The sequence below is a fragment of the Schistocerca piceifrons genome, chromosome 1 (genome assembly GCF_021461385.2).
Source record: "Schistocerca piceifrons isolate TAMUIC-IGC-003096 chromosome 1, iqSchPice1.1, whole genome shotgun sequence".
Lineage (NCBI taxonomy): Eukaryota > Metazoa > Arthropoda > Insecta > Orthoptera > Acrididae > Schistocerca > Schistocerca piceifrons.
The window spans coordinates 311,012,529-311,028,508 of NC_060138.1; the positions used below are offsets into that span (position 1 = coordinate 311,012,529).

At 36.8% G+C, this 15,980-nt stretch overlaps 1 protein-coding gene across 1 annotated transcript in view; it reads left to right on the top strand.

Annotated features, from left to right (window-relative positions):
• LOC124788890 (nuclear pore complex protein Nup107) overlaps positions 1–15,980 on the top strand; it is a 244,504-nt gene that overhangs the window by 208,419 nt on the left and 20,105 nt on the right. Inside the window, exons 11-12 of the mRNA XM_047256175.1 lie at positions 4,274–4,469; positions 4,559–4,705. Coding sequence (XP_047112131.1) covers positions 4,274–4,469; positions 4,559–4,705 — 343 coding nt within the window. The remainder of the gene's footprint in view (positions 1–4,273; positions 4,470–4,558; positions 4,706–15,980) is intronic.

Here is a 15,980-nt window from a genome sequence, read left to right on the forward strand (position 1 = left end):
TACTGACCCTACGACTTATCATAGAAGAAAGATTAAGGAAAGGCAAACCTACGTTTCTAGCATTTGTAGACTTAGAGAAAGCTTTTGACAATGTTGACTGGAATACTCTCTTTCAAATTCTGAAGGTGGCAGGGGTAAAATACAGAGATCGAAAGGCTATTTACAATTTGCACAGAAACCAGATGGCAGTTATAAGAGTCGAGGGACATAAAAGGGAAGCAGTGGTTGGGAAGGGAGTGAGACAGGGTTGTAGCCTGTCCCCAGTGTTATTCAATCTGTATATTGAGCAAGCAGTAAAGGAATCAAAAGAAAAATTTGGACTAGGTATTAAAATCCATGGAGAAGAAATAAAAACTTTGGGGTTCGCCGATGACATTGTAATTCTGTCAGAGACAGCAAAGGACTTGGAAGTGCAGTTGAAAGGAATGGATAGTGTCTTGAAAGGAGGATGTAAGATGAACATCAACAAAAGCAAAACGAGGATAATGGAATGTAGTCGAATTAAGTCAGGTGATGCTGAGGGAATTAGATTAAGAAATGAGACACTTAAAGTAGTAAAGGAGTTTTGCTATTTGGGGAGCAAAATAACTGATGATGGTCGAAGTAGAGGAGATATAAAATGTAGACTGGCAATGGCAAGGAAAGCGTTTCTTAAGAAGAAAAATTTGTTAACATACAGTATAGATTTAAGCGTCAGGAAGTCGTTTCTGAAAGTATTTGTATGGAGTGTAGCCATGTATGGAAGTGAAACGTGGACGATAAATAGCTTAGACAAGAAGAGAATAGAAGCTTTTGAAATGTGGTGCTACAGAAGAATGCTGAAGATTAGATGGGTTGATCACATAACTAATGAGGAGATATTGAATAGAATTGGGGAGAGGAGGAGCTTGTGGCACAACTTGACTAGAAGAAGAGATCGGTTGGTAGGACATGTTCTGAGACATCAAGGGATCACCAATTTAGTATTGGAGGGCAGTGTGGAGGGTAAAAATCGTAGAGGGAGACCAAGAGATGAATACACTAAGCAGATTCAGAAGGATGTAGGTTGCAGTAGGTACTGGGAGATGAAGCAGCTTGCACAGGATAGAGTAGCATGGAGAGCTGCATCAAACCAGTCTCAGGACTGAAGACAACAACAACAACAACAACGGCCAAGGCATCCAGCATAAGAAGTTGCCATCATTTTGCCAATGGCCTTGTCAAAGAGGGCGGAGGAGCAGACAGAGGTTCAGGGCACTCTCTTGCCCTTGGGATGGGAAAATGCTTCTGAAGGTGGAAGAACTAACAGTGATAAATGCAGAAGCGGTGAAAACCACAGCATTAAGGGCACATGGGATGTGGGGCATGTAATTGAGAAGTGTCATGATGGTCTCTCCATTTGCAAGAGATTCCAGACTAATCCCCCTTTCAGATCTGTGGAGGAAATTGCCAAGGGGAAGGTAGCTATGAGAAAAAGATTGAATAACCAATTAAAGGGGTAACATTCTGATAGTCAGGGCATGTAATGTTAGAAGTTTGAATGTGGTAGGAAAGCTGGAAAATCTGAAAAGGGAAATGTTCAGGCTCAGTCTAGGTACTATAGTGGGCATCAGTGAGGTAAAATGGAAAGAAGACAAGGATTTCTGGTAAGATAGTTTAGGCTAATATCAACAGCAGCAGAAAATGATACAATGGAATTAGTATTTATAACTAATAGGAGGGTAGTGCAGAGAGTGAGGTACTGCCAACAATTACATGATAGGGCTGTTACTATCAGAATCTATAGCAAACCAGTGCCGATAATGATAGTTTTCTGTTGTAGATGCTGTAAACTGTTTCTTGATAACTGTATCATATTTATTTAGCACCCACCCACATACATATCACCCAGAATATAATTATTTGTCACTGTCATTGTCACTTGTCACAGTGGACTGCCACCGAAACCGTTACACCCCATGTCATTTGGAAATTAACCTTCGAGGGGATGCGGTATATTTTATGATATGAGTGGGTGCGCCGCATACTTTATATAGATTTAAAGAATAGCTTTCTTTATGTTGCCGTGATAAACATGTATGAGCAAAATCACAGTTTAATCATAATTTCATTAAGTAAAGATAAAATAAACTTTCATTAACTGTGCTAAATCACACTCCAAATTAAACAATAATAAAAAACTTTCGTTACATCACTCTGTTGTTGTGTACAAGTATTACCCCACAGTAATAACCCACTTGAATCATTAATAAGAGCACATCAGCACATGTTGCATCAGATCCCAGCCAACCACATATTTTATTGCTGATTATATTGTTGAAAGCTGCCTCATTGTGAGATTATGCCACCAGCTTAGAATCTGGGTCCTTTCTTGCACGAATTGTAAATTTTTTCTTACCTACCTTGTTTCTCATTTTATACTACTGCTGCAAACATCGATATATGGCAGTACAACTTAGCATTGTGTTAGCTAAAGCAGTAACGAAGGAATAAGTACCTGCTCGCAGTTGTAAAGCAATGGTGGAACGGTACAAGACATTGTTATTTGTGATTGGTGCACTTTATACATAGGTGCACCTGCTCGAGGGTTAATTTAAAAGATTCATTACATTTAATTCCTGATTATGCTTCTTAAATTTGTCAGTGCTGCAGAAGCTGTTGACCTCCATCATATTTTAGTTCCTTTTTTGAACATGTGTGGTCCTGAAATATGTAAAGTCTTCAAGGCAAAGCTTCAATTGAAAGTTTTGTTTGATACAGCACACTTTTTTGATATAGAGCTACTCTGTCACATTTCCCTATCAAAATCATCTTGGTTTCTTGTTTCTTACTAATGAAAATTACTGTTTAATACTGCTCCTCATGAGACTTAAGGAAGCCTTTGCATTTGTAAATGACAGACAAATTCATCATTTTAAGTTCTTTAAAAATTTCCGTACACAATTCCATTCGGTAGATGCTGCTATAATTCTTACAGATCTCATCTGAAATTTAGAGATTATGTTACACCAGAACAGTCCTCAGTCTTCTTTAAATTATGTACGACTGAAAGATAAGCATGTAAATGTTTCTGTATTGTAGTTCTACTTCTTAAGTATTCTTAACATGTAACAACATAGTTTTCTGTTTAGTGTTTCTATATGGCTTTCCCATCTTAAGTGAGTGTTTGCCCATACTCCTAAGAAGTTTGAGTGCAATGCCTCCTGAATTTAAAGTTACCGAATTCAATTACTCTTCAATGGCTGAATTTCATCCAGACCTTTCTTTTGTCATTCACAATAAAACAGTTATCACAAAAATATTTTCCTACCTCTTCTGAGCTGATTTTCTGCTGCACATCTGCTTCAATAGTCATTTAATAAAAAGACTTATAATACTCAAAAAGCAGTGCATCTGCTGCAGATGATGTAGAAAATATGAGTGACGTTGAGATTGCATTTGCCTTAAGTTTGGGACAAGTGTTACATGTGTGATATGCACAAGAGAAGATCTAGCAAAGTAGCAAGTCCTATTTTCACAGCTATAAATGTTGAGGCAGTTTGCAGTCATCTAACTTAAGTCTATGAAACAAAGTACATGCTGTAGGATCACAGAACCAGTCTGCATCATATTCCTTAAACTACAGAATTTGCAGTGTAAATCTGAAGACTTCTGCATGCATTGAATGAAGTTGACCATGATTGAAATATTCACTGTTGTGATTACTAGTGGACTTTGGTGCAGGAGGGTGTGGATTTTGTGGAGAAAATAATTTTACGTAATGAAATAGTCACGAGTTGGCTTTAATTTTTAATGTAAAATAAGGATGTTTCCTATTACAGAACCTCAGCTGGACTTGACTGGTTAACACTGCTTACAAGGTGTATAAACGATAAATAGGTACTGAAAGAATGTAAAAATGAACTGTTTTAACTAATTGTTTTTCTGCTTGATGATTTCATTTATTGAAGTCGAATTTAATAAATTTTGTGTCTGTTTGCCATTGAAGTAAATGCGCAGGTACAACTGAAGAGGGAGTAATGAAGTATCTATTGATTTTACAATCTGAATGTAGAATACTACCATCCTCAAAGAGATGACTAACATTTTCCTACTTACTTCCAGAAAAAAGGAGACGTGTATGAAATTACTTTTTAGATGTTGACACCACCACATAGATCCACTAAAAATATTGTGGTTCTGTGTGCTCATGATTCAGGCAGCAGCCATGTCTTCGACAGGAAGGCAGACATCTCATATTTAGCCATATATACATAGACTTTCCTCCTCGCAGTAAATAAATGAACTCTTACAGGAGGAGAGCAGACTCAGAATTAGAATTTGGACTGCAACATGAAGAAACGTCGCAAGATACAGAAAAGGTGAATGCTCTAAATTGGCTTGTGGTGTACCCAGAACAACGATTTGAGTTGCTCTGGCAAGCAAATGCAATAATACGGCAATTCATAGCATCAGGCAAACTTGAAATAGCCCGTAAAGCTCTGAATAAGGTATTTTTGAAATTTTCTGTGAATAAATGAAAGTATTTGTGAAATATTAAACACAGTGGGTAATTCACATGTATATTTCCTTTTTTCAGATACCTGGTGATACAATAGATTCGCTCGTTCGTGAATACAATGCTTCAGAAACAGTAAAACTATATTCATATGCTGATGTAAATACACTTTTGCCAGCACAAGTTGCAGAGACCTGTAGAGAATATCTTTGTATTTCAGCTTATTTAGTAAGTTTTTAATTCTGTGCCAGTCTCATTTTCTCTCCATATTTCTGCATGCAAGTTATTTTTAATTTTTTACCAATAGTAATATTAAGAAGAGCTTCCATCTGCATCCAGTGATTTTTATCCATGAGCCTTCAGCTGAGTACTCCTTGGCCATTATCAGATGATGACTGTCTTTATGTTGCTGCTATTGTCCTCATATAACCACACTGCCTTCCTTGATATCAATTATGTTCGAACCAGCACCATATAAGGTAATGTTTTCGTTGCACACCCTCTGTGCCCACTTCAACCTTCTGATGGCTGGGTCCCAAGCTGTGCTTAGCTGCAGGCAGTCATCTTTATTCTGGTGTTTTCATAAATTTTTATGTTGAGTCAGAGGCCTGCAGCATAGTAAAGCTTGAGTCCCAGCCATTGGAAGGCTGAAGCAGGCATGGCAGGTGCACAGCAAAATCGGTACCTTATATAACAGTAATATTGATGATAAAACAGCAGTTCACGTGCAACTTGTGATAAGTAATCCTGAAAGGTAAGCAGTGGTTGGTGCTTGTTACTAAAATAGCCATTAGTGAGTGACCTCAGGGGATGTAAACTGTATTAGGAATGCTGGGGCATGTGAAGCTTTATGTGAGTCGGCATATAACTGCGTAATGGGATAGTGTACCGTTAGGAAATCGTAAAACCCATCTACTGTAAGATCTTCTGAGGATAGTCCTCCAAAATTGGTACATTTAACAAATCTATGAACTGCAACAGACCATATACATTATCACAGATTCTTTTCCCGATATTGAAACAAATACATGGAGCCTTAAGAAAGGTCTTACCTTTTTGTATCTGGAAAGCTTGGCAGAGTGTTGTAGGAATCCTTGTCAGTAAAATAGCTTAGAAATGGCACATTTCTCGTGTCGTGCAGATACTCAGTGAACATGGACATTTAATTGGTTAAATATGAACGTGAAGAAGAAAATAACTTATGTGAGGAACAGCATGAAGGAGATAAATGGCTTGAGAAGCATTTATATATTACTTCAGTACTTTAGTGTTACTAGAATACAACAAGGCTGATTTTTATTTGTTATATGGCTCATTCACAATTGTCCAACTCTGTCAGATATTTTGTAGTACGAGTGCAGCATCGTAAATTGCAAGAGTACAGTAACTATTGTAAAGTTGCACATGAAACAGGAATGATGTGTTAATCATCACTACCCTATGAAAAAAATCCTGAGAACATGCAGTCAGAATTGAAGGAAAGAATGTTTGGGAAATAAGTTTTCAAACTGAGTCCTTTACAAGTTAAACCGGAAGTTGTAATAGAAATACAAAGATCTCCTCAATATAGACGTTGCAGGTAAATATGAAAAATCAGAAATTGTATCCTGGACTACAAAGATGCTAAATACAAAACCAGAAAGGACAACTGAAGGAGATCACAGCCCCATAAAAACTGGCTGAAACTATTTGACAATACTGAACTGCTTCTGTTTAACATTTTAGACAATTCTCAGTCATCTAAACCTCCAATGTTAAAATTCAATACAAACTTAGAAATTAACTTGCTGTTAATGCATATTTTCTGAATAAGGTGGCAGTATGTTATCTTTACGTTCGCCTAGTGACAGTCAAGTGAATGAGAATCCCACCCTTATCACACACGTTTCTGCCTCTCAGTGAGAATTTTATTGCACATCATGTGCTTTGTGGCTCTAATGACACATGACCCAAGGGTTAATCTCCTGAAAGCCTCTTGGTACTCAACTTATCCTTCTATGCTGTTGATCTCTCTTTTTCACTCTTAAAGCTTTGAGCAGATTGCTCTGTGGGAAATTCTCAATGATTTGCTATAACATCCAACTCGCTAGATTTTGCTGTAACCATTGCCCAGGAATAAGTTGATCAGTTAACCATCACATTTCACCTCAATGTGATGCATCAATAATGATATTTTCTGGGCTGCTGAACTTCATTCAGGAAAAAAAACTCAAGCATTCATTGATACCAAATGAATTCTGTATTAAAATTTTTATGTAGGAGTTGGGACAGGATGGTGGGTGGGAAGATGGTGGTGTTCCAAATGATTTCCTGAGTGAAACTGTTCATCACTAAGGTGGTTGTTTGTCCATGTTGCCATACACCAAATAAAACACCTGTCCTTCCTTCGACAGGATAACTGTTCAGAGACATTAGCATAGCAGCTGAGTGAGGTAAAGCCCAGACACAGTAGCATAGTGCCTGAGTGAGGTAAACTCTTGTCAGATCATTAAGCCATTAGAGTGGTTGTTGCAACCTGGTTCATGTTGGCAGGCTGCAGTATGGCAATGAGAGTCTCATTGGATCGTTATCAGTGTTTCACCTGCTGACCATAGTTGGCATTAGTGAAATGGAAGATGCACTGATGGTGCTGGGAACGGTTGTTGATTACGTACATGCAAAAATGAAGAAAGAAATTAAAATGCTCAGAATCAGACGGCACATCCAATTATTTTAGTGGGATTTGTGGGGCTGCAATGCATTATCATTATGATCATTGTCCTCATCTCAGACAGCATGCTCGCATCCTTTCACAGGTCCTCTGTACAACAAAATGTGCTTATGCTTTCATAAAGTACTGAATTTACTGCTTTCTTTTCTGCTGATGGATCCAGTTTGAACAGTTTTCCTTTTTATTGCACACGTTTCAAAAATTTCCTAATTGCTATCCTGTGAAATGTTAATAGTTGCTTGGCACACACAACTCATGAGATACAATAAGGTGCAATCTCGACTTCCAGTGGTGATGCTTTTGACATGGTACATTCCAAATATTTTCCCAACTTAATGGCCTTCAGAAACACAGCGAAGATGTGCAGAATTTCCTGCAGGCAGATAATGGTGAAGAAAGTTCTTACTTTTTATGCCCATTAACTCTTTTATATCATGAGAACCTGTATCACATCTTAGGAGGTACTATACCCTTTGAAACTCTTCTAATGTATCCTGACATATTAGTTTGAGACAAAGTATTTATTGCATCAGTATCAATAATAATAATAATAATACACACTAGGCAGAGATCAGAACCAACCAACACACAGAAGAAACCCACAAAACCAGCATGGCAACACAGGCTACAGATCAGAATAGAAAAACTGAGAAAAGACATCGGACAGCTAACACAATTTATAAGAAATGAAATGTCAGAAAAAAAAAACGAAAAAGGTTAGGTAAAATCTCACAACAAGAAGCAATAGAGCAATTAGATGAAAAGAAGCAGAAATTACAAGCGTTGGCCAAACGACTTAGAAGATACAAAAAAAGTGAAAATAGAAGGAAACAAAACCAAACATTCAACACAAACCAAAAGAAATTTTACCAGACAATAGATAACACACACATTAAAATAGACAATCCACCAAACATAACAGACATGGAACACTTCTGGAGCAACATATGGTCAAACCCGGTACAACATAACAGGCATGCACGGTGGATACAAGCAGAAACGGACACATACAAGGTCATACCACAAATGCTTGAAGTGATAATTTTGCAACATGAAGTCACCCAAGCAATTAATTCTACTCAAAATTGGAAAGCCCCTGGAAAAGATAAAATAGCAAATTTCTGGCTAAAGAAGTTCACCTCAACACATTCACATCTAACTAAATTATTTAACATATCTAAAAACAAAGATGATGTGACTTACCAAATGAAAGTGCTGGCAGGTCGACAGACACACAAACAAACACAAACATACAGACAAAATTCAAGCTTTCGCAACAAACTGTTGCCTCATCAGGAAAGAGGGAAGGAGAGGGAAAAGACGAAAGGATGTGGGTTTTAAGGGAGAGGGTAAGGAGTCATTCCAGTCCCGGGAGCGGAAAGACTTACCTTAGGGGGGGAAAAAAGGGACGGGTATACACTCGCGCGCACACACACACATATCCATCCACACATATACAGACACAAGCAGACATATATCCCTGCTTGTGTCTGTATATGTGTGGATGGGTATGTGTGTGTGTGCGCGAGTGTATACCCGTCCCTTTTTTCCCCCTAAGGTAAGTCTTTCCGCGCCCGGGATTGGAATGACTCCTTACCCTCTCCCTTAAAACCCACATCCTTTCGTCTTCTCCCTCTCCTTCCCTCTTTCCTGATGAGGCAACAGTTTGTTGCAAAAGCTTGAATTTTGTGTGTATGTTTGTGTTTGTTTGTGTGTCTGTCGGCCTGCCAGCACTTTCATTTGGTAAGTCACATCATCTTTGTTTTTAGATATATTTTTCCTACGTGGAATGTTTCCCTCTATTATAACCATATAAATTATTTAACAGTTACATTGCAGACCCATACACATTCCCTGATACACTTACACATGGAATAACTTATCTGAAACCTAAAGATCAAGCAGACACAGCAAACCCAGCTAAATATCGCCCCATAACATGCCTACCAACAATATACAAAATATTAACTTCAGTCATTACACAGAAATTAATGACACATACAACAGAGAACAATATTATAAATGAAGAACAAAAAGGCTGTTGCAAAGGAGCACGAGGATGTAAAGAGCAACTGATAATAGATGCAGAGGTGACATATCAAGCTAAAACCAAACAAAGGTCACTACACTACACATACATTGATTACCAAAAAGCTTAATAGTGTACCCCACTCAAGGTTACTACAAATATTGGAAATATACAAAGTAGATCCTAAATTGATACAGTTCCTAAACATAGTAATGAAAAATTGGAAAACCACACTTATATCCAAACAAATCCAAATAATATCACATCACAGCCAATACAGATTAAGCGTGGAATATACCAAGGAGACTCATTTAAGTCCTTTCTGGTTCTGCCTTGCTCTGAACCCACTATCCAACATGCTAAATAATACAAATTATGGATACAATATTACTGGAACATACCCACACAAAATCACACATTTGCTATACATGGATGATCTAAAACTACTGGCAGCAACAAATCAACAACTCAACCAATTACTAAAGATAACAGAAATATTCAGCAATGATATAAATATGGCTTTTGGAACAGACAAATGTAAGTAAAATAGCATTGTCAAGGGAAAACACTCTAAACAAGATTATTACATATTGGATAACCACAGCAGCTGCATAGAAGCGATGGAAAAAACAGATGTCTATAAATATCTAGGATACAGACAAAAAATAGGAATAGATAATACAAATATTAAAGAAGAATTAAAAGAAAAATATAGACAAAGACTAACAAGAATACTGAAAACAGAATTGACAGCAAGAAACAAGACAAAAGCTATAAATACTTATGCTATACCAATATTGACCTACTCATTTGGAGTAGTGAAATGGAGTAACACAGACCTAGAAGCACTCAATACACTTACACGATCACAATGCCACAAATATAGAATACATCACATACATTCAGCAACAGAAAGATTCACATTAAGCAGAAAGGAAGGAGGAAGGGGATTTATTGATATAAAAAACCTACATTATGGACAGGTAGACAATTTAAGAAAATTCTTTCTAGAACGAGCAGAAACTAGCAAAATACACAAAGCAATCACTCATATAAATACATCGGCTACACCACTGCAATTGCATAACCACTTCTACAACCCTTTAGATCACATAACATCAACAGATACAAAGAAAGTAAATTGGAAAAAGAAAACACTACATGGCAAGCACCCGTATCATCTAACACAGACACACATCGATCAAGATGCATCCAACACATGGCTAAGAAAAGGCAATATATACAGTGAGACGGAAGGATTCATGATTGCAATACAGGATCAAACAATAAACACCAGATATTACAGCAAGCATAGTATTAAAGATCCCAATACCACAACAGATAAATGCAGACTTTGCAAACAACAAATAGAAACAGTAGATCACATCACAAGCGGATGTACAATACTAGCAAATACAGAATACCCCAGAAGACGTGACAATGTAGCAAATATAATACACCAACAGCTTGCCTTACAACATAAACTTATAAAACAACACGTTCCCACATACAAGTATGCACCACAAAGTGTACTGGAGAATGATGAATTCAAATTATACTGGAACAGAACCATTATAACAGATAAAACAACACTACATAACAAACCTGACATCATACTCACCAAGAAGAAATTAACACAAGTAATCGAAATATCCATACCCAATACAACAAATATACAAAAGAAAACAGGAGAAAAAATTGAAAAATACATCCAACTGGTTGAGGAAGTCAAGGACATGTGGCATCAGGATAAAGTTGACATTATACCAATTATACTATCAACTACAGGAGTCATACCACACAATATCCACCAGTACATCAATGCAATACAGCTACATCCAAACTTATATATACAACTACAGAAATCTGTAATTATTGATACATGTTCAGTTCCTAAATGCGATATAACACATACCATACAGTTAAAAGGAAGTGACGCTTGATCAAGGTCCGCGTCACTTTCCATTTTTAACCAGACTTAACGTCTGAGAAAGTAAAGAAATAATAATAATAATAATAATGCATAATAATAATAATAATAATAATAATTATTATTATTATTATTAATATTAATAATAATAATAATAATAATTTAGAAGGAATCCTTCAGTATTTAGTTGCTTCACATACGGTGCTGATTTTATATCCCTTTTTGAATCTTTGACCAATATTGTTGTAAGAAAACTTCGTCGTCAGACTTTTTGTAACAGCTTTAACTGGCCTTCCTGACTCATGCATTGCTTTATCTTCCTATTCAATATTGACTCCAGTTAGTCTTTTGAGAGATTATAAATTTCACTTGGCAAATGAAATTCACGTACACCTTATTGCCAGGGACACACATTATCAACCACTATTTATTCAGCGATACATGAGAGCATGTTCAAAAGTAATACCTCAGAACTTTATATGCAAAAACTCTTGAAGATTTTTATATAAAACAAAAGTTGTTAAGTTTCTACAGCTTTATTCCTCATGTGTACATCTGCATTTCTCAACAATGTAGGAAAAGACTGGTCACTACATACCATAAAGAAGACACATCAAGTTGCAGCAGAAAGGCACTGTTGAGACACTCGCATATAGCTTTCGGCCACAGTCTTCAGCAGTAGACACACACACACACACACACACACACACACACACACACACACACACACACACACCCACCCTCACGTACGCATGTCCACCAACTCCAGCAGTTCAGGTTGGAATTATTATTATCAGTATTTCTCAACATAGTCATTCTGGTGATGAACACATTTCTCCAAATGAGAGATCAGTTTATTATACCGTTCACTGTCGAATGTTTGACTTAGTGTAACAGAGCCACAGCCTCATGCCTGCTTGCACCATGTCATCACCATCTAAGAAAAGTTTTCAAAGGTGTTCTTTCAGTTTTGGAAACAGATGAAAATTGGGTGGGGCCAAGTTGGAACTGTATAATCATGAAAATGAACATAGGGCATCAGATTGTTACTGATGTCACAACATTTGTGTGTGGTCTTGCAGTGTCTTGCAGGAGGAGAGGATGCTCCATGTGTGGACAGATTTTTTAAATTCAAAACTCGATTACAGCGCACTCTCTCTCGTGCACTGACATAACTACATTGCAACCTGCCGCATTACATGCTACAGTTTGGCCTGCAAGTATATAGATGTGAAGAATAAATATATAGATTATTAACAATGTTTGTTTTGTTTAAAAAGTTTTCAGAGTTTTTATGTAAAAAGTTCGGAAGCATTACTTTCCAGCATGCCCTTGTATTTACAAAACTTACCGTAGATGAAAAAACGAGAAGCTACTATACAAGGTGTCAGGAAAGGGAAAAATGTAGATGTTCCCAATGTCCCTAAAAGTTCATGAGATATGTCACCTCTTGAACACTGAAAGTTCTTCAGCTCAGTGGCACCACTAGTGCTTAATTTTGGCAGTGCTTTTGTCAAAAAAATCAGCTTGGTGACTGTCAGTACTGACTAACTTGGTGCTGAACTGTCCTGCATTAATTATTTCATGAATATAGTGGTCCCTTATGTGGATGTGTTTCAGTAGAGCATGGTGAACACCGTTGTGACTCAGTGCAATGGCACTATGTTGTCACAGAACACTCTTACTGGTTTTTCACTGTGTTCAATATACAATTTATGGAGTAGTCCTTTAAGATATCTCAGTTCTTGCTTGCCGTTCACATGGCTAGGTATTTCCTTCTATGGTTGATAGAACAAAAGTTTGTTCCTGTCTTAAATTTTAGAAAAACTGCTGCCACAGTTAACTGGAAAATGTAGCCATTTGTTGATCACCATTGATAGAGATCTGATGCATAATTATTGGCATCACAGACACCTTCAGTTCCAGTTCCAATTTTTTGGAAAGTTAGTCCTACATTGACGATGCCTCTGATATGTTTAACAATTCGTTTGACTCCTTACCAGTGGGTTTTTCGATAATAGGAGTTGAATCTACTTATAACCCCCATAGTATATTCAATGTCTGGGCTTTTACCGTGAGCCAAATGTACAAGTGACTCAACGACTTACTGAAAACGAATGTGATGTAACATAAGTTTTTCCTCATCTGTAAACTTTCCTTCATGTTTCTGTAGTTTCAGACCAGATTCGAGTGAATGTGCAGTTGGATTGCAGTCTTCTATACACATATATTGAGTACATTTGCTGGATATTTGCTTTGATCAATGCTAATAATATCATGTTTTCTTTTTCGTCTTATTATCACGTCAAGACACACAGTTCACCAAGATCTCTTATCTTAAATTGATTCATTAATTCTTTCTTCAGTTCTGTTATTTCTGTTATAGAGGATGATTACGGCATCTTCATAAACAGCTAGAATGAGTATGTTTTGCTACTCAATTGTGTGTTAAATTCAGGGATCATATTCTGACTACTTTAAGTTCATTTTACGTAATGTTACACCAAAATTCTGATATCAAACAAGTGATGCCTGTTTTATACAATAAATTGGCTTCTTCTGCTTGCAAATCATCATCTCCTCCCGCTTCTTCATGTATCCTTCAGGTTGACGAATGTAAACTTTTTCATTGAGATCACCATTCGGTAATGCAATTAGAACCTCCATGTGTTCAATAATAACATCAAACAGGATATGAAGTGAAGAATGATGAAGAACAGATGTGAACTATTCATCAAAGTCCACTCCCAGTAGTGTGGAATAACATTTTGCCACAAAACGAACCTTATAATGTTCAATTTCACCCCTGATGTTTCTTTAACTTTCGGGTATCCAATTTGAATTCATTGCCTTTCTGCCTGATGGTAAATTGGTCAAAGTCCAAGCATTGTTTTAAAGTAATAATTTAAGTTAATCATTTAAGGCTTCCTTCCATTTTTTGCAATTGTTATGACTCATTTCTTCTTTAGTCAAATTTGGCTCAGAAATACTAGCAAAATAAGTATTATCATCATTAAAATATTTGGGGTTTGGCTTTCTTTCATGTCATTATGCTCTAATTTCTGACTGCACACCATCTATATATGATTGATTGGTGTCCATATCCACACTGCCATTCACTGTCTGCTCAATGTCACTATGCACTGATTCAAGATGAACTGCATTTCTGTCAACATCAGCAGCTTGTGTTAGTTCCGTTGTCTCTTCAACAGCATTACATGCTGCCACCAGCTGAGTGTGCCCATGTCGTCGTCATCAATTGGATTACAGTTCATGATACCGATTCCAAAATTTCACTTTGACTTTTCGATAAATTGCACATCACGGGCCTTCCCAGTTGTCTTTGGTAAATGTGGAGCAATCAGATTGTACACTTTAATAACTTGATTGGATGTGTCTTCTAACTTTGTTTTTCTTTTGGTAAATGTACAAATGCTCGAGATCCAAAGATATGTAAGTGACTTTGATTTATTTGATGACTTCTCCATAATTCTTCAGGAGTAACATTTTGAACAGCTTTTGTTGTTGATCGACTCTTCAGATGAATCACTGTGTTAATGGCTTCAGTCCCAAACTGTTTGCTTAGTCCTGCATCTGTCAACATTCTTGCTTTTTCAATTATTGCCAGACTGGGGTGATCCACAACTCTGTTTTGTTCTGGTGTATATCGAATTGTTGTTCGATGTTGAGTTCGAGTTGGCTTTAAGAATGACATCATATGCTGATTGACAAACTCTTCTCCATTATCTGTTCAAAGGATTTTAATTTTTTGATAATTTTCATTTTCTGCTCATGCTTTGAACTCAATCTTAACGACTTACCATCTGTAAAAATAAGAAGATAATGTGTTGCACACCATGAAATCATGCTCATTGGTCAACAAACATCAGACTGCACTATGTCAAGTAGAGTTTTTGCTCTTCTGCTCTATTTTTTAGAAAAGGATGTCAAGATTCATTTTCCATTTATGCGAAAATACTTGGGTTTAAACTGACATTTGTCCAGTTCAGTCCACTGTCCATGTTTTCTTTTTATCAACCCATGCTTACCCTCTTTCAATGTCCCAGTATTTTATACCAAGATCCATAATTTTCATCTAATTGATACATGCCACTTACTTGAGTTGCAGTTTCTACTGGTGTTCCAGAGATAGACAGACCACTTTGGTTTTATATACTGCATTTCACATCATCAAACAACACATCCAATCCACGTCTTACTGTCTAACTGATAGCAAGTTATATCCAAGGCTTGGAAAACATGCAACAATGTTAATAGCTACATGCCTGTTCTTGTCATCCGGGTTGTATCAATCATGTACCGCATGTATCTGGAGTCTACAGAACAGCCATTAATAAATTTTCATTTTCAGTTGTCACAATATTCACAGAATTTAAAGATTTATCTGGTTTCTTCTTAGTTCCACACTCACTCAACCTATGACAAACTTCCTGATGTTTACAAGAAGTTGCACATCACAGTTGATATCGGTCTTCTGACGTTCACTGTTTTGCTTAATGGCTGCCAGCACTGAATCTGTCATCTCATTTGTCAAAGGAAATTGATGTTTTGTTGATTCTTGAGTTTTTAAAATATCTATGGAATATACTGTCAGATCCCAGAGGAATGTATAACTTTAACATACAGTTATTATTGTGGAACATTAATACTGTGTATTAAAATTATTAATGAGTTTTGATTTAATTACTGACTCACTACTCACTAGTAATACCGACACTGGAATTCTGTCACCATAATCAAGGATTTGGAAATCTGCGGAAGTCCACTTGCGTAATCACTGCTACAAAATTATAATCAATTTTCTCACCAGTGC